Genomic DNA, 23,482 nt, shown 5'->3' with positions numbered 1-23,482 from the left:
TACCTCCTCTCCCCGCACCGGGCGGCGCTTTTTTTACGCCCCTTTCGCGACGGCCGGAAAGGAGGCGGTGGTGGTGGCGGCGCGCGCCGGGGGCGGGGCCGGGGCGGTGCGAGGACGGCGCGGGAGCGGGTGAGGTGAAGGGGGGCGGGAGGGAGACCGTGGGACCCAAACCCTAAACCGATATCGTTGCCACCCCTGTCACCCCCTCAGAGACCCCCCCAACCTCCCCTTCGTCACCCCTCTCCGTGACCGCCCAGTGTCCCTGTCAGTCCCTGTTAACCCCTCCGAGATCCCCTGTCACCCCGTCGGAGACCCCCCTCAAAGACCCCTTGTCATCCCCGTCATCTCCTCAGAGACTGCCCCATTCTCAGTGACGCCCTAGCCTCTCCGTCAGCCCTCATCACTCCCTCACAGTGACCCCCCACTAGTGTCCTCTGACCCCTTCGATGTCACCCCCACCCTACTCCTGCTCCCCACCCCACTACAGCCCCACCGCCCCACTGCCCTTCGGGACCCCCAGGAACCTCAAGTGTCCCACTTCCCTATCCTGACAAATCCCCCTCACCCACTTTGTGCACCTCTCTCAGCCCCAGTGACCTGACTCCCCCAGTCACTGTCCCAGCTGCCCCAATGACCCCCCCATCACTTCCAGTAACCCCTCTGCCCCGAGGACCCCACTGAGCCCCTCTGCCCCTTCATCTCTCTGCCCCCCGCCTCCCCTTTCTCCCCCTCCATTCCCTTTCCCTTCTCTCCTAAACCTCCCTCCATCCTGATCCCTTTTCCCTTTTCTCTCTGATCACCCCTAGCACCCCCACTCCCCCCATGACCTTGCAGTGATTCCAGTCCCAGCTGTCCCAAGGGAATCTCCCCGTGGCTCTGCTCTGAGGATTCAGATGTTTTTAGCTGCTCTCAATGGCAGGTGGGACTGGCAAATGCTGTGGGTTTGTCCCTGACAGGGAGCTCCCAGATCAGCCAGGGCACCCAGAGCACCCAGCTGCTGTCACAGTGTACCAGCTGTCCCAAGCAGGCCTGGAGACATCCTGTGTCACAGTGTTCTGTGCCTGGCACTGTTTGGGTTAGCTCCAGGCCAAGCTGTGCCTTCCCAGCCAKGGAATAGGGGCAGGGCCAGAACATGGAGACCCCCTGGAAGCTGCCCCCTGGGACCRAAAGATTTCATGGCAACCTTTTTGGTGACTGTACCAAGAAAACACTCAAAATTAGTTACCTGTCATTACCCTGCAGCAGGGACAGCAGAGGTGACACATTTCCTACTTCCTTACGTCAGTGCTTTGAGGATCAGTGACCTTTACCTGTGGCTTATCAGTGGGACCTGACAGGCAGTTGTGCAAAGAGTGTTTGGGCTCAGCCCCATCCAGCCTGTGTTTAGGAAGGCACGGACAAATTCCTCTCTCCTTCCCTCAGCATTGTCCACTGGACAGTTTGGTGAAGACAAAAAGGAGTGTCCCTTGGTTGGGCTTTATCTTTGCCTGGCTGGCTGACAGAGCAGGGAAGAGGCAAGTTGACAGTCTGGGGATCAGCAGTAATTCAGGAATTTTCCTTTTCCCCATGTACTTCAATCATCTTTGCAGCTTTATCATTCCAGGATAACATGAACTTTCTTGGTCTTGCCCACCTTTCATTTTGCTTTGAAGTTTCTATTCTGCATGCTTCAGCCTGGGCAGGGTGTGGCTGCATTCCTGCACTGGGAGAAACAGCTCCAAGAGGGTTAAAACCTCCCTTGCATTTGAAACACTTCCTTTACTTACTCTTGATGATGGAAACAGTCTGATACCCAACCTGGAGCTTAAAAAAAAGACAGAACTCCAAAGTGCCTGAAGATCAGGGTAAATGTTTAAGAAAATTGTAGTTATGTGGAAAACCGAAGCTGGCCATTGCTGTTGTATAATCTGCTTGCAAAGGAGCTTATGAAAAACAAGGAGTTTGAATGTGTTTTTCTTCTCCCCGTTGAAAACAAGGGGGCAGGACAAGGTGTTAATAATACTTTATCTCAGGACCTCACAGCTGGCATGTGGCAATTCCCTTCTGCCTCCTGATGTTTGGAGGTGCCTCATTCTGTGCCCTGACAGAGGCTGAAAGCTGGCAGGGGCACAGGCCAGCTGCACAGCATGAAGTTGAGACAACCGGGAGTACTTGATGCCCTCACTGTGCACAGGGATTTGCATTGACTGAAGCCTGTGTTGGGGTTGTACAATGTGCCCCCAGAACAGTTGGAAAACTGACTTGATTCCACTGGAAAATATTTAATGGGGAGAGAGGTAAAGGGAGATAAGAACTCAGGGTAAATCTTGACTGACATATGAGAATTGAATGCAGGAAAAATTTACAAAATGTTTTTTTGTGTTAGGAGAGTTCGTGAGGGGTTTCTGCTGGGGAAGGCAAGAGGGGCTGAGCCAAATGGGTGCCATCATGATGAACCTCCTGGAGGGCTGCAGATTCCTCCTGTGGGACAGCTCTGATCTCTGCTCTSTGTGAGAAGGGACAGGGCCCAGGGATCCGCTGGAGCTGTGTGTGTTAAGGCAGGGTCAGACTGGATCTCAGGGAAAGGCTCTTCCCCCAGAGGGTGCTGGGCATTGCCCAGGCTCCTCAGGGAATGGGCATGGCCCTGAGGATGCCAGAGCTCCAGGAGTGTTTGGTCAATGCTCTCAGGCCCATGGTGGGACTGGGGGTTCTGTGCAGGGCCAGGAGCTGGACTGGATGATCTCTGTGGGTCCCTTCCTGCTCAGGAGATTCCTGATTCTGTGATTCTGCCAGCCTGCAGCCACACTCTCAGTAAGAAGCTGTGCCTCAGCAGAGCTCCAGGGTGTGACTGAAGCTGCTCTTTGTGCCAGACCACATCAAAACAATGATAATTTGTGTGCAGGGCTCAGCTCTGGGCTCAGGGACAGCTCAGGATGCAGAGATTCCCAGTCTTAACAAGAATGAGGCCACCTCTGCAACCCAGCTTGCTCTGGAGCAGACAGTGCTGATGAGCTGTCTCTGTGGACGTATTTATTCTATAAGGGCAATATCCATTGAGAAGTTGGGAATAGCTGTTCTCCTTTACTAAGCTCATCCTAGCCCAGGTAAATCAGTCTGCATAGGCACATAAATATGCTCAGGAGGAGGAGAACTTGCATTGTCTGTGAAGCTCATCCCCTTCAGCCCCTCTGCATCCCCAAGGCAGTGCCCTAAACCTGTGGGAGGATAATTCAGGAGTTATGGAATGTCTGGTTGAATGGACAGGCTGGATCAATGGTTGAGGCCAACAGTGTGAGAGTCAACAAGGCCAATGCCAGGTCCTGCCCTTGGGTCACAACAGTTCCATGGACTGCCCCAGGCTGCATGAAGGATGGCTGGAAAACTGGGAAAGAATCTGGGGGTGCTGGTGACAGTGGCTGGACATGAACCAGGTGGGCAACAATGCCAGTGGCATCTGGGTGCAGTCATGGTGTGTGCAGCAGGCCCAGTGTGGTGATGGTGCCCATGTGACCATGCCCTGTGCTGGCACTGCTGAGGCACCACCAGTCCTGGGAACAGCTCTGGGCCCCTCAATTCAGGAAGGACATTGAGAGGCTGGAGTGTGTCCAAGGAAGGGAATGGAGCTGGGGAAGGGCTGGAGCACCAGGAGCAGCTGAGGGAGCTGGGAAAGGGGCTCATCCTGGAGCAAAGGGGGTTCTGGGGGGACCTTCTGGCTCTGCACAACTCCCTGACAGGAGGGGGCAGCCAGGGAGTTTGGTCTCTGCTCCCAGGGAACAGGAACAAGACAAGAGAAAATGGCCTCAAACTGCACCAGGGGAGTTCAGGTTGGATATTGAGAAAAATTTCTTCATTGAGTTGTCCAGCACTGACACAGGCTGTCCAGGACAGAGGTGGAGTCACCATCCCTGGAGGGATTTAAAAGCTGTGTGAATGTGGCACCTGGGGACATAGTTTGATGGTGGCCTTGGCAGTGCCAGAGGAATGGTTGGGCTTGATAGTCTTAGAGAGGGCTTTTCCAACTCAAATGAGCCTATGAAATCCAAGTTGCTCCAGCCCTTCTCCTGCCATGTATTTAGCATTGCACCAGCAGGATACTGGGATGTGTGTTCAAAATGAAATGGGAAGTCTCCGTGTTCTGTTCCCTTCCTGAGGTTAAAGCTATGGTGTTGGGGTGACCAAGGGTGGTCTTAGGCTGACCAACTGGTTTTAGTTGCATTCAATTCATTTCTTGAAAGCTCCTCAATTCAAGTTAAATTGTTGTGCAGACATCTCCTAAAATCAAAGAGCCTTAAACACCAGGTTTTCTTCATTTCTACCACCCCACAAACACAAAAGCTTCACTCCTTAAACAACTTGGAATGCAGGAAAACCATTCTGGGGCAGGCCAGCAGTCTAATCTCATGTCCAGTCAGCAGCACTGCCTAGTAGAAGGTGCTAAGAAGAATAAACAAGGCAAGACGTACAGAGAAATACCTCACATCTTGCTTATTTTCCTTTGTATCTCAGAGATCCAGAAAAATGAAGCAAATGTGGAGCTTCAGCAGAAAAATTACCTTGGATTCCCCTTAAATGATATTTCCTCCGATGCCCTTGTTCTCAGGTATGTGGAATGTGTTTTGTTTGTTTGCAGGGAAAAATATGTTAGCTCAAAAATGAAATTAATGCACTAAGAATATTGAAATGTGAAAGGAAAACTAGTTGATTGGAGTTGAGAATTACATACCCAGGCACATAACATCTGTAACAGAAAATGTCATGCAGAATCTACATTTCTCTTTCAAATTCCTAATTTATYCATACTAAAGATGGGATTGTGGAGTAACAGTCATTACTGCATTTCAGTCTTAAAATTAAAGTCATCATCAGATAGCAAACTTTATATTTAGCTTAAAAATGGGCAAGAAATCAGGCAACTTGAATTCTATCACTGTTCTTATCCACTACATCTGCAGTTAAACAGCTTTACCTGCCACCAACCAGCTTCCTCACAAGCAGCTGAACCTTCAACTCTACAAGGCCGTAGTTGTTCATTGTATGCAAGAGTTGTGAAGGTTGACCAGCTCTGACCTCTTGCAAGATTCACCCACTATTATTTCAACTTTTTTTCCTGCCATTAGACTTTCTAGTCTTGGTGCTTCCTCTTTCTTCCTTTTCTCTTTCTCCTTTCTGTCACACCCCAGGCCATGCCCTCCTAAGACCTCTCAGTGCTGTGCTTCCTTCTAGTTTGTTTCAACATTTTTTTGCTTTTCTCACATATAAATCTTTGCCAGAATGCCTTGGATCTGCACTCTCTATTATTTGCTTTTCASTTTTGTCTATTTTAATATTCCATTTACATTTTTAACTATGTTGAAACACCTTTGTTCCTCTTCTCACCAGTGACCATCAGGAAACACTTTTTCCCTGTGAAGGTGACTGGCACTGGTCATCCCAGTCTGTCCAGAAAGGTTGTGGTCTCTCCATCCTTGGGGTGTCATCCTGCACTACTGGCTCTGGTGGCCTTGCTTGAGCAGGAGGGTGGCCCAGGTGACTTCCAGAGCCCACTCCCCCCTCAGCCATTCTGGGATGCTGAAATAGCTCTGGTTAACTTTGTGTTTGAAGGCAGTAAGAAATTACTTCCCTCTTGCAGCAAGAGTAGGGAGGAGTCACATTTGTCTCTGTGTGAGCTCACCAGGATGGCACAGCTGCACCTTCTTCCTCTTAGAGAACTGGGGTGAGACACAGATTTGCTGTCATGCTGGGATTTAACAACAGTGTGAGTACAGAATCAGCATTTCACTCCACTGCACATGGACCATTTCCTCTCACCTGTAAGTAGCTGCTGTGAGTAGCCCTTGAGTTTGAGGGTTGTGTCTGRTAGCAGTGAGCTCAGATACCTGAGAGCTCATGAAGCCAGGCTGGATGGAGCTCAGCAATGTGCTCTAATGACATTGTTGGTATTGATATTACAATCCATGGGAAAATTCTGATTAATTCTCCTCAAAAGAATTAGTTCTATGTTCTCAAACCTTCATAGGTGATATCTTCCAAAAGCTAATTTTACAGCACAGAATAAATGGGGTGGTCTAAACAGTATTTCAGTTTTGATTTCATCCAAAATATATTTTTTTATATTTTCACAATATTTCTCAAACATTAATAAATCTAAAAAAAAAACTAATTTATAAGAATTCTTGCCGAATGGGGAAGTAATTTTCTGTCCCACTCTGTCAGGTACATCAGCATGGGCTTCTTCTTGGCAATACCCAAATGTAGACAGGATGGGAGGAAGAGGTGTGGGGAAATGAAGCTGTTTGATCAACATCAACACAGTGAGCCCAGGATACCCCCGTGTTTTGAGAGCCCATAAGCACCCTATGGAGAGAGAAGGAAATGAAGCAAAGAGGACTTAGAGTGGAAAATAAAACCTTTGTGTGTGCCACTAAAGGGTGGCAGGGTTAGATGGGATATTGGGATATTCCTCCCTGTGGGGAGGCCCTGGCACAGGCTGCCCAGAGAAGCTGAGGCTGCCCTGTGCCTGRAAGTGTCCAAGGTCAGGGCTTGGAGCAACCTGGGACAATGGAAGGTGGGGTGAAACAAGACGGGGTTTAAAGTCCAAAACATGTCAAGTCACAGAGCCTGACAGGGAATAAATGAGGGCAGGTATTAAAGTAATTTYGGGTCATTTCCTCCACGTCTGTCCAGCTTATTGTTAATGGAAGCTGGAGGTTCCACCACAGCCACCATCAGTTTCAGTGTCACTGCAGGGACATGTCCTCTATCAGCTCATTCTGCTGACCTGATGCTGTGACACAAGGCTGACAAGAAGATGGAGTCATTTATAGTGACCCACTTGACCTTTTTCTCACAGCAACAAATCCAAGTCACATAGTAAAATGACACTACTGGTTTCTAATTACCTTCTAAGAACTTCAGAATTAACATTTCCAGATTTAATTCTGCTTATTAATGATTTCTTTTGTGTAGTCAGTGTTCCCTTTGTGTTTGCAGGAGAGGACTGAGAGCAATATCTGACTGCTGTATGGGAAGTAGCCTGTTTCAAGGAGAGCAAAACTTCAGAGACCTCATAGTAAAATCATAGTAAACCTTTGAGAATCTCAGTAAACTTTTGAACACTCTTAGTAAACCTCTGCATTTGGTTCTTCACAGTGTCTGGAGGCAGAAGTCAGCCCGGAAATGTGGTGGTTCCAGCAAGGCCTCTCGTTCCTGCCTGTGGCTCTGGTTGTGTGGTCAGCAGCATCGTTTGTGTTTTCCTACATTACTGCAATTGTCCTGCACCATGTCGACCCTTTGGTGCCCTACATCAGGTCAGTGATGTCCACCCTGTATCAGAGTGTTGAATTGATCCCACTCCTGTTTATTCTTCCTAATTCCAGACTTAAATAGCAGTTCTTACCCAACAGCTCCAGTTCTAAATTTACTGTTTATAGTCATTATGTATCTAGTTATAGATTAAATTAATCTGACGAAGCAGAAATTCAGGTTAAATGTTAAGAAGAAATTCCTTCCCTGTGAGGGTGGTGAGGCTGTGGCCCAGGCTGCCCCACYCTTGGAAGTGTCCAAGGCCAGGCTGGATGGGGCTTGGAGGGATAGTGGAAGGTGTCCCTGGTTGGAATGAGATGAGCTTTAAGGTCCCTCCCAATGCAACCCATTATGGGATTTGTGTGTTATGTTACTCTATTTAAAGGTGTCTGGTTTTATGCAATATTCTAAGCTTTGGCTCTGTGAACATACCCTTAAAATTATCATGAACAAGGGAACTGGGGGTGCCTCACCACCCCCCTGCTCAGAGTGAAGCCTCTCACTGTCACCAGGTTTGTTGCATCAGTAAATCCATACTAAAATCTACATTGCCAACTTCATTCCATCAAGGCTGATGTATATAACACAAGCTTTGCTCTTTCATTTTCCATGTTGTTTTTCCAGTTTAAATCCTTTTTATTCACCTTTTATGGAATCCAGATYAATATGAAAAGAACAGTTACTCCAAGCATGATCACTCCCTGCTCCAAGGCCAGCTTGTCTTTACCATGGTGATTTCTACAGCTCTAAAACCAGCACAGCACAGTTTGAGTAATGAAAAATTCAGTGAAAAACATCTGGGAGGGTTTTGTCTTACATTTCCGTTGTAGACTGAAATAAGTAAAGTTGTGTTGGAAATAGTTTTAATATAGGTATAGATAATATAGGATATGTATCACTCAATTTATCTTTTCCAGTGATACAGGGACAATACCACCTGAAAGATGCTTATTTGGGATCATGTTAAATGTTTCAACCTTCTTGGGTGAGTACAGAAAGCTGTCCTTGGAAAGCAGGCAGTTCTGGAATGCAACAGCTTTAAACAAGTTCATTTCCTTTTCCAGATCATTAAACAGCCCAGAATTCTTAGTCAAGAACTAAATACTGAGCAATAAATCTCAATTCTCTTAAGCAATTCAAAGTGTGTGTCAGGGATGTTATTCACAAATTGCTAGCATACAATTTCAGATTCCAGAAGGGCAAAAAATGTATTAAAAAGAACAGCAGAAAAGTAGAAGAAATAAAAACTTCTTGAATAGAAAATTCAAGGCAGTCACCTTAYCTATGCTGTAATCACGGAGGAGGTGTGGGGGGAGGAAAAACCTAATATGGCTTTTAAATTAAATAGATTAGAAAAATGGATTAAATTGACTTGTTTGCCATTACATTATTTCAGTTTTCACTTCCAGCCTCTCAGCTTTCCTATTTCAGTGTGCCCTGAAAAAATTCTTGTATTTTAAGAGTTGCTGCTGTTACTCAGCATCTTCCCAGGAGCAAGGACACTGCTCCTCAGTAGGAATCTCACTGCCTGTGGTTCTCTTTGCCAGGGATGGCCACTATGTACATCCGGTACAAACAAGTGTATTCCCTGAGCCCAGAAAAACCCAAGATCCTCTGGCTGAATAAGCTGGGCCTCACGCTGGGATGGATGAGCTGCTTTGGACTCTGCATTATTGCCAATTTCCAGGTTTGTGCTCTGCCTGCACTGCTCTGCTCCTGTYAGAGCTGTGTCTGTTCCAAGATACCTGATTAACTGGGGATTTACTGAAAGCAGAACTTTCCGTGGGAAACTGCTTTTTTGTCAAATTCTCTATAGAGAACKGTTTAAAAATTTGTCTTATAATGTGTTAGTTATTCCTTATTTGCCCTGAGAATTGTAAGCAGTTGTTCATGACATTTCAAAACATTTATAACCTCCCAAGCTTTGCAGAAGCCACACTTAGATCTCCTTCCAGGGGAGTTGAAAGCCTGAGATCCAAATAAAAAGCTCACAACTGTGTTGTATTTTGACTCAGGAGAATCAGGTATCAAATAGTAAAAACTTGTTACAGCTAGAAATAAAGCAAACAAAACCACCCAACTGCACAAGCCCAGCTCTGGAAAACCTGCCCTCTTGGGTGGATTTTCCTTCCAACCTTCTCAAATCCTTGAAAATTCTGCAATGTTAATTCTTCTGATTTCTCCATCCCAGAGCCTCTATTTTTTTTCCTCCCCAATACTTTCCACTTCAAAAAACCCAGATCTGATATTCTCACCCRTCACACCACGAGCAGGTCCCCATCACAGGCTTTACTTGCCAGATGGTTGTATAATTGCCAGCCTCATTACATTAATTACGTGATTGATTTTGGAACTCAGTAGTGCTGCCTGTAGCCACAACAGGTTGTGGTGTCACCTTGGGCTCCTGCTGGATTAGGGACAGGGAAAACCAAAGAGGAAAAGCTCCTGGAAAGCTCCACCTTTTCCCTAGCACAGCTATGCAAGTGCTTCAGCAGCCCCTGTCTTAAAGACCTCGGCACTCTCATTTTAGGCATTTTTTCTTTTGGAGGCCTTGATCTATTGACTATCTTCTAGAACCCTCAGAGGTCACAGCCTCCCCTTCAGCACCCACCAAGGAGAATCCTCCAGGCTCTGCTCAACTCCACGGTTTTCTTCCATTGCCCCTTTGTCTACTTTCTGTAGATTTCACAACAAGCAAAACCCAAGAGGTCCAAGTTAATTTCATAGTTCATGTAACATTTACTCTTGAGCAAGACAAAAGTTGGAAGTGATGCACCTGCATATCCCAGGGATGCTGAGGACTGGCTTAGAGGCAAAAGGAGCTGAATCTCCCTGAAATCCACTGGTGACTGAAGACCTCAAAGTGTGAAAATAGAGAATTTCTCTCTGATGACACCTCCCTGCACAGCACATGATTTTGGAGCACACGCTTTTGCAACCTGTTTTCTTCTTAAATAGAAATTCTCACTGTGGATGTAGCACTTCAGATTCATTTGTGCATAGAATGTGCACGATAAATAATCTCAATTTTAACAGTCAGTAAAATACACAGAGAATTTAATCTTTTAGGGCAGAAAACATCTTCTGCATGATTGGGGTACAGAAGGYTGCAGGCCTTGCCTTGTGCAACATGTCACATGTCACTTTTTGTTCCCTGTGTCTGGGTCCTGTGCTAACCTGGGAATGAGGAAAGGACTGAACACACATGGGTTTCCAAGGCCATATATTTTAGTAATAAATTTTGAGTTGGGTTGGGTTTTTTGAGTATCTTCTAGTTTTAGTTACTTTTGCTAGTTGATAGTGGATTCTCCTGGTGGTGTTTTTAAGTATTACTGCTTGATTGACCCTTGTTCCTGAGAGTATTCCAAGGTACTAATTTGACAATCTTTATTCAAACCAGAGTTCAAAGAAATGCAAAACCCTCATTATTTTTAATCCAATTTTGGGTACTAGAATTGTGTTGTGTCTGTCCTGTATTCCATAATCTTTCATAGATGGACAGGGTTTTGGTACAAAAATGTTGTCACTTCCATTCCTTGCCCACCTCAATGATTCTCTCATCCAGTTGCTGTGATATTGTCCATTATTTATGAGAAGAACTGTCACAAATTCCTGTAGTGGAGGTACAGTTGTGACCTGTAACTTCACCACAAGAACTTAACAAAAGAAGCTTTTGTTAAGTTGTTTTTGTTAAGTTTGCAAACTGTGGGGCTTGCAGGCTCTGGCTTCCTGACAGTTCCCAATGGGACTTCCAAAGAAAGTCTCCTGAGGACTGGCACAGTCCAGAACTGCTTAGCTTGGACTGAGAGAAAGTTAYCGAGGGGGTGGGTGCCAGAGGTTTACGGAAGAAAATGAAATCAGGTTGTGCACAGGCAGTGCTTGCTTTTCCTAGAAATGCATCCTGTACTACATCCACGTGCTGGGAGCTTGCCTGACCTTCGGAGTGGGGACCATTTACATGCTGGTTCAGACTGTCCTGTCCTACCTGATGCAGCCAGAACTTCACAGCAAAGACATCTTCTGGGCCCGCCTGGCCGTGCTCCTGTGGAGCTGTTCCAGCATCCTGAGCAGTATCCTTTGCCTGGGCAGTGGCACCAAACCCAGCAACCTCCACAGGATTTACACMTACTTTAATTGAACCACCACTGTGTGCCACAAGAGGCCTCTCATCCTTGATTGTACAGCCTGTTGTGGCCCTGTTCTGCATTCCAAGCTAGGAATTTCAGGGAAAATGGTTAATCCTTTTAATACTTTTAATATCCCCCCCTGGATATTAAAAAAAAAAAAAAAAGATAAGAGGGATGGTTACCACCCTTTCTCCTCCCCTTTCTTACTGCACACCAGAGACTGAAAATAGGAAAAGTAAGAGTTTATCCCCAAGATGTCTGACTAAATTAGGAGAGATGAGGCCAAAGGGAAGTGTGCTTAAAGAATGGGTGGTTTCAATGGGGGAAAAAGCCAGGTAAGAAGTAAGCGTGTTCCTGAGGACAGGGATGGTGCAGAGTCTAATAGTTGGATACAACTAAAAAAAGAAAAACAGAATGTAGCACAACAGGAAATACTCCAACAAACCATGTGGAGCAGGACTGGCTGTGCCAGCTAACTCCAGAGCAGGAATGAAGTGCTGGCAGTTGCCAGAGAGACAATCCTGGAGCATTTTCCAAGGGAGCACTTTTCCAAGGGTGACTCAGGAGGGGCTTTGAGCTCTCATGTCCTCCCTGCCCCKCCCTGCAATTCAAAAGACAAGCTATTTCTGACTGGCATTCCCTACCACCTTCCTTTGGCTCCAGAACCCACCACCCATTTAAGCTTTGAATTCCAAGTGCTGGAAGCAGCTGTGGGGTTTAGAGAAAAAGAGAATCACGGAATGGTCTGGGTTGGAGGGATCTTCCAGCCCTGTCCTCTCACAGTGGGAATCCATTCTCCCTTGTCCATATATGCCAAATGTGGGCAAACCTACCCAGAAATAGAGGCCTTTTTCCTCTCCAGAATCATTGAAGAGTCAGGAAACTGCACCACAGCAGTTCCCATACTCACCCCAATGTACCTGAACATTGGATTTGAAAATTAAACTCAGTTTTTGTGTCAAACAGGACAACAACACTAAAACTTCAGAATTTCGAGACACAAGTTGCAAAACCTTTTGCTTAAACACTCTTCCATCTGCAGCTGTATCCAGGCCACTGATATAAYGCCCACCTATCTCACTTATTTCCAGGCTGGCAGCCAATACCAAGAGTAAACCATATGCCCCATTTCCCAGAGCTGGAGCATCTCACTGGACTCCCATCCCTGCTGCTGCAGGATTRTAGAATCTGCAGGAGTCAGAGGAGCAGGGACAGTGGGGCACAGGCTTGTCATCCATAGCAAAGGACTTTCACCTGCTGAAGGGGCTTGGCAGAGAGCAAGGAAATCATCTGAAAAGCCTGGGCAAGTGTTGTCCCTAACAGAACTTTTTGGTATTAGCAAACAAGATTTTCAGTTTTGAACAGTGAAGAAGCAAACTGCAGGGGAAACTAAATTGGAACAATATGATCTGCTGCAAGTTAAGCTCCTTATAGATGCCAAAAGCCTACAAACCTCAAAACAGTAGAGGTTTTTGTACCAAAATTATAGGAAAGTTTGTAGAAATGTAGAAATAATGATGTGTACATATATAACATGAAAGGGGAAGAAAATAGAAATTATAGTTCTAAATTAACAGCTCATAATGTAATAAAGGAAAGAGGACGGAGAAGTCTGGGGCCTTAGGTGAAATGGTTGTGACTGGTACTGGAAGACAGAAGGAAATGTTTGTGTCAGCTCTGAAGTCACAGCAGGGCCAAGGCAATGCCCATCCCCTGTATTGGCACTGCTGGGGCACCTCCAGTTCTGAGAATTGCTCTGGGTCCCTCAATTCAGGAAGGACATTGAGGGGCTGGAGTGTGTCCAAAGAAGGGAATGGAGCTGGGGAAGTGTCTGGAGCACCAGGAGCAGCTGAGGGAGCTGGAAAGGGGCTCATCCTGGAGCAAAGGGGGATCAGGGGAGACCTTGTGGCTCTGCACAACTCCTGACAGGAGGGGGCAGCTGGGGGTGTTGGGCCCTGCTCCCAGGGAACAGGAACAGCACAAGAGAAACGGCCTCAAGCTGACCAGAGCAGGTCCAGGTTGGATACTGGGGAAAATTTCTTCCCTGAAGGGTGGTCAGGCCCTGGCACAGCTGCCCACAGCAGTAGTGGAGTCACCATCCCTGGAGGGATTTAAAAACCGTGTGGATGTGGCACTCCTGATCCTGTGCTGAAGGTGTAACAGCACACTAATAAGGGGGGATGGAAACCAGGTATTTTTATATCACGATGATTAAATTCCTCCCACTGCAGCAGGAACTCAGGCAGGCAACAACCAGGTCCTAGAGCTGTCCAGTTCAATTAGCAGAGCATTGGGTGTCCCTGGTCAGATCAGTAACCAGAGCTCACAAATCACATCCATTTTTTTTAATAAACTTCAGATGTCTGTGTTCTCAAAGCCATGTTTGTGCCAGGAAATCCAGCCTTGTTCACCACCAAAATTAATCTTTCACATCAGGAGGCTCTTGATGTTTAATCTCATTAACCATTGAAGAAGTTAATATCTTTATCCTATGAAAATCAGGTTGTCTATAAATTAATGATCTGAGTTTCATTTGTTGTGTTGCAGAAGCACATTTTTGGGTACCTACCATGYAAGATGTTGAAAAAATACCATCAAACACTCCAGAAAGACCCAGGTCTTGGATTCAGTGGGGGCTTATTGTCACATGGGGTGAAATCCAAAACAGTTCTCAAGCCTTGACTAAAAGGCAAACAGAAAAGCCAAAAACCCTCTTTGCTGCAGGTGATACAGAATTCCAGCCTGTGGCCCACAGCAAGAATTCAAGGTAGTTGAGATGCTGAAAAGCCATTAGAGGGAGTTCTAGACTCTTATTAGGGTGGCAAATGCCAGTAGAATTAAATTAAAATTCACAGCAAGTGCTCACATCTGATCATAGCTTAAACACTTCCATGAGGATGCTATGTTTGATCACTATCATGATGAGATGCAACACACAGAGAACAGAGATAACAGATTTAAGTTCACATTAACCTTTTCATCTGACAGTAACCAGTGGGTTGGGTTAAGCTAAATGTTGAAGGGCACGATATGAACAGCATAGCATCATTATTGCTTCTCAGGTTGAAACCTCACAGCCCCAGCTCAGCAGAGTTTGCAAGTTCAGTGTTCCTCATTCCTGACTTTGAATCTTCTTTAACCTCTTCCCTCAGTGTTTGTGTCTTCAGTTGTGTTGTACAGCGGCCTATATGGACAGAACCTGGTGCAGAAGCTGCACTGGGATCCCCAGGAAAGAGTGAGTGACTGGGGGGGGAGGGGGCAATGTAGACCAAACCCAGCTGGATTTGGAGGGACTGGTGGGAACTTCCTGCAGCTCCCCAGACAGAGGGTGGGAGAGGAGAGCTGTACCAGGCAAAGCTGTACCAGCTGGCAGTTCCTTGGAGTCATGGGATACCAGACTGGGATGGGGTGGGAGGGACCTTAAAGCCAATCCTGTCCCACCCCCCTGCTATGGGCAGGGACACCTCCCACTGGATGAGGTTGCTCCAAGCCCTGTCCAGCCTGGCCGTGGTCTTCTCTGGGCAGCCTGTGCCAGCACTTGCTGAAATTCTGATCTCACAAAACTGTTGGATCTTCAAGTGTAACTAAATTAATCCCTACTGCATCCTGAGGAGGACCTTGAAGCTCCCTGCTTTTTGTTAGTCGAGCTCTGGATTGAGCCTTCAGGTTTTGCAGGTGGGTTTTAAATTCCCAGTGGTCATCATCCCAGTTGGAGCAGCTGCTTTCCTGGTCATTCTCATTCTTCAGGATATCGTTCTTGGAGACTGCAGATACAATAAAGGATTTTGGTCTCCGGTGGGAATAGCTGTGGATGCAGGATCTCACATGGGATGCCACAAGTCACGAGCCATCCTTGTGCCACTGCAGGTTCCAGAACAGTTTTCACACAGATTTTTTCCTCTCTGTAACACAGGGCTATATCCCCCACATCATCAGCACTGTCTCCGAGTGGTCTCTGGCATTCTCCTTCCTCAGTTTCTTCCTCACCTACATCCGTGACTTTCAGGTGAAATGAAGTTAATATTCTCTGCCTCTGAATAGCCTGGTACAGTGCAGGTGGGCAGCCTTAAATTTTATGGAATMATGGAATAGTTTTGGTTGGAGACCTTTAAGGTGACAAGAGTCCAGCTGTTAACCCAGCACAGATCAGTCATCAGGGCTGGAGACCCATGAGCAGCTCTAAGTGATCCCCACAGTCTGTCCCTGCTGTTACCACAGCTTCAGCACCAGGCTGGCTTTAACTGGCCCTGACTGGTTTCACTTCCAGACCTGTCACAGCCACAGGAGCCTTCTCCTCCAGGACAAGGCAAATGATGGAGCCAGTCCAGAGCACAGCTGGGAGCCAGGCACATGGTTCTGAGCTGATCTGTTGGGGTTTCCAAAAATCTTTTGTGGTTCCTCYGGCCACTAACTTCCCAGTGCTGAGGCAGGAAGGAGCTGCTGAAGGGAATTCCCTTTGCTTTCCCTCTACAGAAAATCTCCCTGCGAGCTGTGGTCACCCTGCAGGGCCAGACCCTGCACGAGAGCCCGCGGAGCTTTGGGGCAGAGGAGCAGGCACTGCTTGTAGCGGGGAGCATCTGACAGATGGGGAGAACTCAGCACAACTCAGGAATTTAATAGCAATAACAGCTGATATTTCTAAACATTTATATTTTTTTTAAAGTATGCAGTGATTGTCTTGTACTTAACATCAAGGGCTTTGCTATTAACCCACAGCAATGCAAATGTTACGAGTACTGTGAACAAGTCTGTGACATTTCTACGTTTTCCAATGTCATGAAGGATTAAATGAAGGTTAATAATGAGTTGTGTCTCCTCATCTTTTCCTCCACACCCGGTTTTACCTCCCTCACCCTCCTCTCTCCAGTGCTCCTCAGGCCACATCCTTTTGGATGGCAGAGCCTCCAGCCTCACCCCTTGGACCCAGGGGGCTGATTCACACCCTGTAGTCTGGGAGTGGACCCCAAAGCCACCCCATCCTTTGAGCAGCCCATAGGGAAAAACCTCTTCACACCACAGCCTGCTCCGGAGGTCAAGAGGCAGCTGAGCAGCTCCCTCCTGCTGGAAGGGCAGCCCTGTGCTGGCTCTGGAGAGGAGTGACAGCAGCAGGAATCACCCAGCCATGGAATCCAAGAAGGGCTTGGCTCAGAAGGAGCCTTAAAGCCCGTCCCATTGCAGCCCCTGCCATAGGCAAGGACACCTTCCATTAGACCAGCTTGTTCTCAGCCCTGGCCAACCTGGCCTTCCCTCCCTCCCTGTCTCTGGCAGTTGTTGGAGCTGACAGGCAGGTTGACCCAGGAATTCTCATTCCAAGCATCCCTGTTGCACAGGTGGAAGAGTTGGCCAAGGCAGCCCATGTCCTGTTCCCTGCAGAGCCAAGAGCTGTCCCTTGAACACCCCAGAGCGCAACCCCTGTCCTTGTGTCTACAACATCCCTAGTGCTCCCCAAGAGCCTCCAACCCAGGCCAGCTGCTGCTTCCTCCAGCTGCTTCCAGCAGCTCTCACTCGGTGCTGCCAGCCCTCATCCAGACCCTGTTGAGTGTCTGCATGCTCCAGAGGCTGAGCTCCACCGGCCTCTCAGTGCCAGACACCACCTGGTTCCAGAGTGAATCCATAGGGACAACCTCCCGCACTCCACAGTCATGCCCAGACTGAGCTAGAAGCCTTAAAAACATCTTGAGTTCTACAAAAGTGCAGCAGATTAAGAAGATATTTGATTGCACACAGACCTACCAAGTACATCCACAGCTGCCTCTGGGCCCTGCTTGGCAGGAGTAGCTCAGCTCCCCTTCCCAAGTTATTGCTCAAGGCTTGTATGTGAACTCCAGCATGTTTCCTCTCACCAGAATCCCTTACATTGGCATCTTCCCTTCCCAGAGGGGCAGACAAAGCACCAGGAGAGGAATCTAAGTTGGAGGTCTCCTGGAAATCCCAGCAGTTCCCTGGGTTCTCCCAGATTTAAACAGGATGTCTCCATCCCTGTCACTGCATTTCCAGCCTGGTTCAGCCAGAGTTAAGACAATCCATGGGGTGAAAACAACCTTTGGGGCCAAAAGCTGCCAAACTAAGGGCAATGGGCCGAGAGAACAGGTTGATGTAATTAACATGCAGTCACAGAGAACTCCGGGCTCTAAAGCCTGGGAAAGTTTCCCAAGTGTGGTATTTTAGCTGCTGATGAAGCCGTAGGGATCCCAGCCACCCTGGGGAGCTGCAAATTGATCACACACTTTCTACGCAGGGAATAGGTAAACTCCAGCTCCTGATTAACTGCTCCAATGTAGAAAATGTGGTGTTTCAGCTGAGAGAATCCTTTGCCTCCCTCAAGGCTCATTAGGCAAATAGTTTAAGGAAAAGATGGCCCCAATAGCAACACAGATCTCTGTGGAGTAGAAGGGAGAGAGCCCTTTCCTTGGTATGATTGGAGGAGAAGGAAAAACTCCAAATGATTGATTCTTGTAGCTCTCAAGAAGGCTCTAGAAGGCCCCTGCCTGTTCAGAGGCCCTTCACTGTGCTGTCCATGGATGCCGTGAAACRTGGAGAGGTCGTTCCTGACAACAGGCATGCAACTTGCTGTTCCCAGAAGCAATTCCTGCCCCAGAGAGCAGAAATGCTCTGTAATCTAGTGTCATGGTGATGAGGGCAGCCTGAGGTTTAGGCTGGACACCAGGAAATACTTCTTCCCCAAAAGGGTTGTCCAGCCCTGGCACCAGGGCAATGGTGGAGTTGCCATTCCTCAAGAGGTTTAAAAAAAATATGTGCACGTGGCACTTGGGGGACATGGTTTAGTGGTGGCCTTTGCAGTGCTGGCGAACAGTTGGACTCCATGATCTTAGAGGGCTTTTCCAACCTCAAAGATTCTGATTTTACTGCCCGAACCAGCACATTTCTGGGTTTCCAGTTAAACCCTCCCATTGGCCCAGCGTCACTTGTTGGGATTCTTGTTCATCTGCAGATCCATGGAAGTTCAGCCTGAGAGCATCCAACTCTTCTCTGTTCAACAACCTTCTCAATRCCAGGAGAACACTCTTCCTACTCTCTTACCCTTTGCCAAGAGACAGGGATGAGCAGCACCAAGGAGGTGCTCCCAGCTGCTCCAGGGTTACACACCCATAGTGAATCCCTGCCTTTTCCCCCTTCCCTGCAGCACCAGAGTCACTAACAGAGTCATGATACAGGGGCTGGGCTGGGTCCCACCTCCCACAGAATCATCATGAAGGAAAAGATCTCCAAGATCATCCATCCAAGTCCACCCCACACTGCTACTCCATAGCCCCATAACCCCTAAATCATGTCACTCAGACAGATCCAGGCACCCTTTGAACACCTCCAGGGATGGTGCCTCCACCCCCTCCCTGGGCAGCCCCTTCCAATGCCTGGCCAGCCCAGCACTGAACAGACTCACAGGGTCCACTAACATACMCGAATTTACCCTGATTAGCTGCCCCAGGACCTCCTCACACCATCATGGCCCTGGAGCTCCATGTGAGCCCAGGCCTGAGCACCCAGCCCTGGCCTAGGGTGGCCCTGGTTCAGCTCTGCCCCTGGATTTATTCTGTGGATAGTCCTCAGATCTGGACTCACAAAAGCCCAGGATGGTTTGGGTGGGAAGGGACCTTAAAGCTCATCCCATTCCACCCCTGTGTCACCGGCAGAGACACCTTCCACTATCCCAGGTTGCTCCAAGGCACACTAAACCTCGCCTTGGACACTTCCAGGCATGGGACAGCCACAGCTTCTCTGGGCACCCTGTGCCACCCTCACAGGGAACAATTCCTTCCCAACATCCCAGCCAACCCTGTCCTCTGGCAGTGGGAAGCCATTCCCCCTTGTCCTGTCCCTCCATCCTTTGACCCCAGTCCCTCTCCAGCTCTCCTGGAGCCCCCATAGACACTGGAAGGGGCTCTAAGGCGTCCCCAGAGCCTCCTCTTCTCCAGGTGAGCACCCCCAGCTCTCCCAGCCTGGCTCCAGAGCAGAGGGGCTGCAGCCCTCAGAGCATCTCCGTGGCCTCCCCTGGACTCGCTCCAGCAGCTCCATGTTCTTCTTCTGTTGGGCCCCCAGGGCTGGAGCAGCTCTGCAGGTGGGGTCTCACCTGAGTGGGGCAGAGGGGCAGGATTCCCCCAGAGCTGCTGTCCACATTGGGGGATCAGCCCAGGGCTTCAGGGGGGTTCTGGACTAGGGCATGTCCAGCTCTCACCCACCAACTCCCCTGTACTCCCAGGGCTGCTCCATCTGCTCAGCCACAGCCTGGATCCAACCCAGGTGCAGCACCTGGAACTTGGCCTTGTTAAACCTCCTGAGCTTCCCATGGACTACTTTTGAGTTTGTCCAGGTCCCACTGCATGAACTGCAGGGGTGTCCCTGCYGCCACAGCTCAGTGTCACCTGCAAACATGCTGAGGGTGCCCTCAATCCCTTTGTGTGTCATCAAGGAGTAATACCGGTCCCAGTACAGACTCCTGAGGGACACTACTGGTCACTGATGTCCACAGGGATTCCGAGCCGTTGACCATGGCCACCTGGATACGGCCATCCAACCAATTCCTTATCCACTGGACAGTCTGCCCGTTGAATCCATTTCTCCAATATAGAGAAGGACRTTTGGGAGCACGATGGCAAATGGTTACCAAGTCCAGATAAATGACATGTGTAGGCCTTCCCTCACCCACTGATGGAGTCACTCCTGTTGGGCTTCTCATCCACCAACATCCCCAGGTCCAGTTCCATTCACTCCCAGCCTGGAGTTGTGGTTGGGGCTGCCCTGACCCTCATCCTTGGCCTTGCTGAACTTCATAACGTTCACATGGTCCCACCTCTCCAGGCTGTCCAGGTGCCTCTGCACACTCCATCCCTCCTCTGCAGTGTGTGACCCCAGCGAATGTCTGTCAGCACCAGCTGAGAGTGCCACAACCCCACTGTCCATGTCACTGACAAAGACAGCACCGGTCCCAACTGACCACTGGGGACAGCACTTGTCACTGGGCTCCATCTGGTCATTGAGCTGCAGACCACAACCYTTTCAGTGCCACCATTCAGCCAATTCCTTATCCACTGAGTGTTCCACCCATTAGATCCATGTCTCTCCAGTTTTGAGACAAGGCTGTCCTGCTGGACAGTGTCAAATACTTTGCACCAGTCCAGGCAGATGATGCCAGCTCTGCCCTTACCCAGCAGCACTGTCACCCCATCATACAAGGATACCAAATGTCAGGCATGATTTGTCTTCAGAGAAGCCATACTGGTTTGTCACCAATCACCTCCTTATTTTYCATGTGCCTTAGCATAGTTTCCAGAAGGATCTACTCCATGATCATGCCAGACACCAGTGTGAGACGGATTGGCCTGTAGTGCCCCACATCTTCCTTATTTCTTTTTCAAAATGGGGTCAAATTTCTCATTTTCCAGTCAGTGGGAACTTCCCCAAATTGCCACAACTTCTCACATATGTTGTAGAGTATCTTAGGAACTTCCTCTGACAGTTCACCAGGATCCATGGAGACATCTCATCACGTGATACAGACCTGTGCTCCTTCAGGCTCCCCAGATACTCCTGAATCTGATCTTCTCAAGTCCAGAGAAGGGCAACAGAGCTGGTGAAAGGTATAGAGCACAAGTCCTAATAGGAATGGATGAGGGACCTGGACAAAAGGAGACTCAGGAGGGACCTTCTGGCTCTGCACAAMTCCCTGACAGGAGGGGGCAGCGGGGGAGACCGTGCTCTGGCTCCCAGGAAACAGGGACAGGATGAGAGGTGAAAGGCCTCAGGCTGTGCCAGGGGAGGTTCAGGTTGGACATCAGGGGGAATTTCTTCCTGGAAAGGGTGGTCAGGCCTTGACAAGGGCTGCCCACGAAGATGATGGAGTCCCCATCCCTGAAGGTGTCCAAGGAACAACTGGACATGGCAGTCAGTGCTCTGGTCTGAGTGACAAGGTGGGGATCAGTCACAGGCTGGACTTGGCGACACAGGTTGGACTTGGTGATCTTGGAATGCTTTTCCCACCTTAAAGATTCTGGGATTCTGTGATTTTCCTACTGCAGATGGCTCTTCCTTCTCCCAGTCCCTGCCTTTGCCCCTACAATTCCAATGGTGTGACTGGAGCACTTCCTGCTGAAGACTGAGGCACAAACGTCATTGATAACCTCAGCCTTCTCCATGTCCTGGGGAACCAAGTGTCCCATTTCTTCCTGGAGAGGGCCCACATTTTCCCCAGTGTTCCTTTTATCTCCAATGTACCTACAATGTAGAAGCTTTTCTGTTGTCCTTGATGTTCCTGGCCAGATTAAACTCTATCAGGTTTCTTAACCTGACCCCTGGCTGCTCAGACAATCCCTCTGTATTCCTCCCAGGCTGCCTGTCCTTCCTTCTACACTCTGGAGGCTTAATCTTCGAGTTTGTCCAGGAGCTCCTTGTTCACTCTCACAGGCCTGTTTTTGTCCAACTTTCTCATCCTTGGGATGCGTCGCTCCTGAGCTTGGAGGTGATCCTTAATCAGCCAGCTCTCCTGGGCTCGTCTTCCCTCCAGGGCTTTATCCCATGAGACTTGACCAAGCAGATCCCTGAAAAGACAAACTGCTCTCCTGAATCCCAGGCCTCACTGTGTGCTCTCCTTGCTGTCCTGAGAAATTCAATCTCCACTACTCCATGTTCCCTCAGCCTAGGCTGCCCTTGAGCTTCTCATTCCCCACCAGATCCTCCTTGCTGGTGAACACAAGGACCAGCACAGCTCCTCTCCTTGCTGGCTTCTCTCCCACTTGGAGAAGTTTAGCCTCAATGGATTCCTGAACCTCCTGGACTGATTAGGCTGCACTGTCTTGTCCCTCCAAGAGGTACTGGGGCAGTTGAAGTCCCCCATGAGGAGCAGGGTTGTGAACATGACACTGCTATTGTTTACCCAGAGCCTCACCTGATGGGTGTTCCTGGTACAGACCCCCTAAAAGCACCTGATCATGCACCCAGCAATGATCAGGCCTGGGTCAGCGCTGGGCTTGGCTACCTCAAGTTTACCGTTGGACTTRACAGTCTTGAGGGTCTTTTCCAACCAAAATGATCCAACGGTTCCATGAATGTCTAGGACAGACCTCTGTGAAGGTTTGTGCCTCACATAGAAGGGCTGGGGCTATAGTGGGTCTCCAATACAGGAAACAGGGCACAGGGACAGTTCTGTTGAGGGACTCCAAGGCACCAGGTTTGGCTGATGTTGGCAACTTGCCCAGCACCATCTTTGCTTCCTGATCTGATCTGTTCTGTCCAGCACTCACCATCACTTCTGCTCTTTGGACTCTGAAATTCTTAAAAGGTCTAGCACTGATTCTTCCCAGGTATTTGCTTGAAGTAACAGCTCTACTTCATATCCTAAATCCATGGATTTCACATGCACTTAGCACAGCAATCCCAGTGTGTGACACCTACCTGCCAGCCCAGGCTGCACCCAGGGATAGCCACCAGTCATCTTCATTCCTGGGATGACAGCCAGTGTTCCCAGAGCTCTAGTTCTTGTCACAGATTCTTCATAGATCGTGGGAGTTCAAAGAACAGGGCAGAAAAATCCAATCCATGCTGCAGATGGCGAGTCTGGATGAGGAACAGCTCCAACAGCCCCCATCCAGGTCCCTGGCTGTTAGAAGCCCCTTTGCTCCTCTTGGCACAACTTTCCCCCACTGGCACATCAGGAGGCTTCTCTTGGCTCTTAGTGATCCTTCCAACCTTGCACTGATGCTGTTCCAAGGAAGCTCTCTCTTCCATATTTGGCTTCACTTTATTTTTCTGAACTGCACCAAGTGTTTTCCACAACTACATCAGACACAGCCCATTTACCTTCTTCCACCAAATCCTGGTCACATTTCTTCAAATTTTGCAGTGAGGACTCTTCTCTTAGTTTTCAGTATTTTATCATTTCTATGAAAAACTCAGGCAAGTGGACTACTTTGTTATGGTAAAAGAGGTTCTGGGAGAAAAAGATGGCACATTGCAGAACRTCAGTGAAATGAGGATAAGAGAATTTGGCTTCACAATTTTTTTTGGAGATCATTGGAAAACAGAGGAAAGACCTATGTAAGACAACATTGAGAGCAAAGCCT

General features: G+C 48.5%; 2 protein-coding genes across 5 annotated transcripts in view; one reads left to right on the top strand and one right to left on the bottom strand.

Moving 5' to 3' along the window:
- CEPT1 (choline/ethanolamine phosphotransferase 1) overlaps positions 1–86 on the bottom strand; it is a 31,886-nt gene extending 31,800 nt beyond the window's left edge. Inside the window, exon 1 of the mRNA XM_057374435.1 lies at positions 4–86. The gene's annotated coding sequence lies outside the window, so the exon portion shown is untranslated. The remainder of the gene's footprint in view (positions 1–3) is intronic.
- DRAM2 (DNA damage regulated autophagy modulator 2) lies at positions 66–16,213 on the top strand. Of its 4 annotated transcripts, none has more exons than XM_057374438.1 (10): positions 66–129; positions 4,486–4,579; positions 5,684–5,789; positions 7,129–7,286; positions 8,199–8,266; positions 8,829–8,968; positions 11,174–11,351; positions 14,561–14,643; positions 15,322–15,414; positions 15,882–16,213. In XM_057374438.1, the coding sequence occupies exons 3-10, from the start codon at positions 5,769–5,771 to the stop codon at positions 15,987–15,989; spliced, it is 849 nt and encodes a 282-aa protein (XP_057230421.1). In that variant the 5' UTR covers positions 66–129; positions 4,486–4,579; positions 5,684–5,768; the 3' UTR covers positions 15,990–16,213. The 4 variants fall into 4 exon arrangements, with proteins under 4 accessions (XP_057230421.1, XP_057230423.1, XP_057230422.1 ...); XM_057374439.1 differs by having other exon boundaries at positions 102–134; XM_057374440.1 differs by lacking the exon at positions 5,684–5,789.
- Positions 16,214–23,482: the final 7,269 nt, after the last annotated feature.

Source organism: Malurus melanocephalus, unplaced genomic scaffold (assembly GCF_030028575.1).
Source record: "Malurus melanocephalus ecotype Western Australia unplaced genomic scaffold, MMel_1.1 scaffold_224, whole genome shotgun sequence".
Classification (NCBI taxonomy): domain Eukaryota; kingdom Metazoa; phylum Chordata; class Aves; order Passeriformes; family Maluridae; genus Malurus; species Malurus melanocephalus.
Note: the sequence above shows the minus strand (reverse complement) of the source record. Positions and strands in the feature narration are given on the sequence as shown.

Bases quoted from the DNA above. Each gene is read 5' to 3' on its own strand.
- DRAM2 (XM_057374438.1), top strand. From the start codon at position 5,769: ATGGACCATTTCCTCTCACCT. The intron at 7,287-8,198 runs GTCAGTGATGTC...TATCTTTTCCAG, and splicing joins CCTTTGGTGCCCTACATCAG to TGATACAGGGACAATACCAC. The intron at 15,415-15,881 runs GTGAAATGAAGT...TTCCCTCTACAG, and splicing joins CCTACATCCGTGACTTTCAG to AAAATCTCCCTGCGAGCTGT.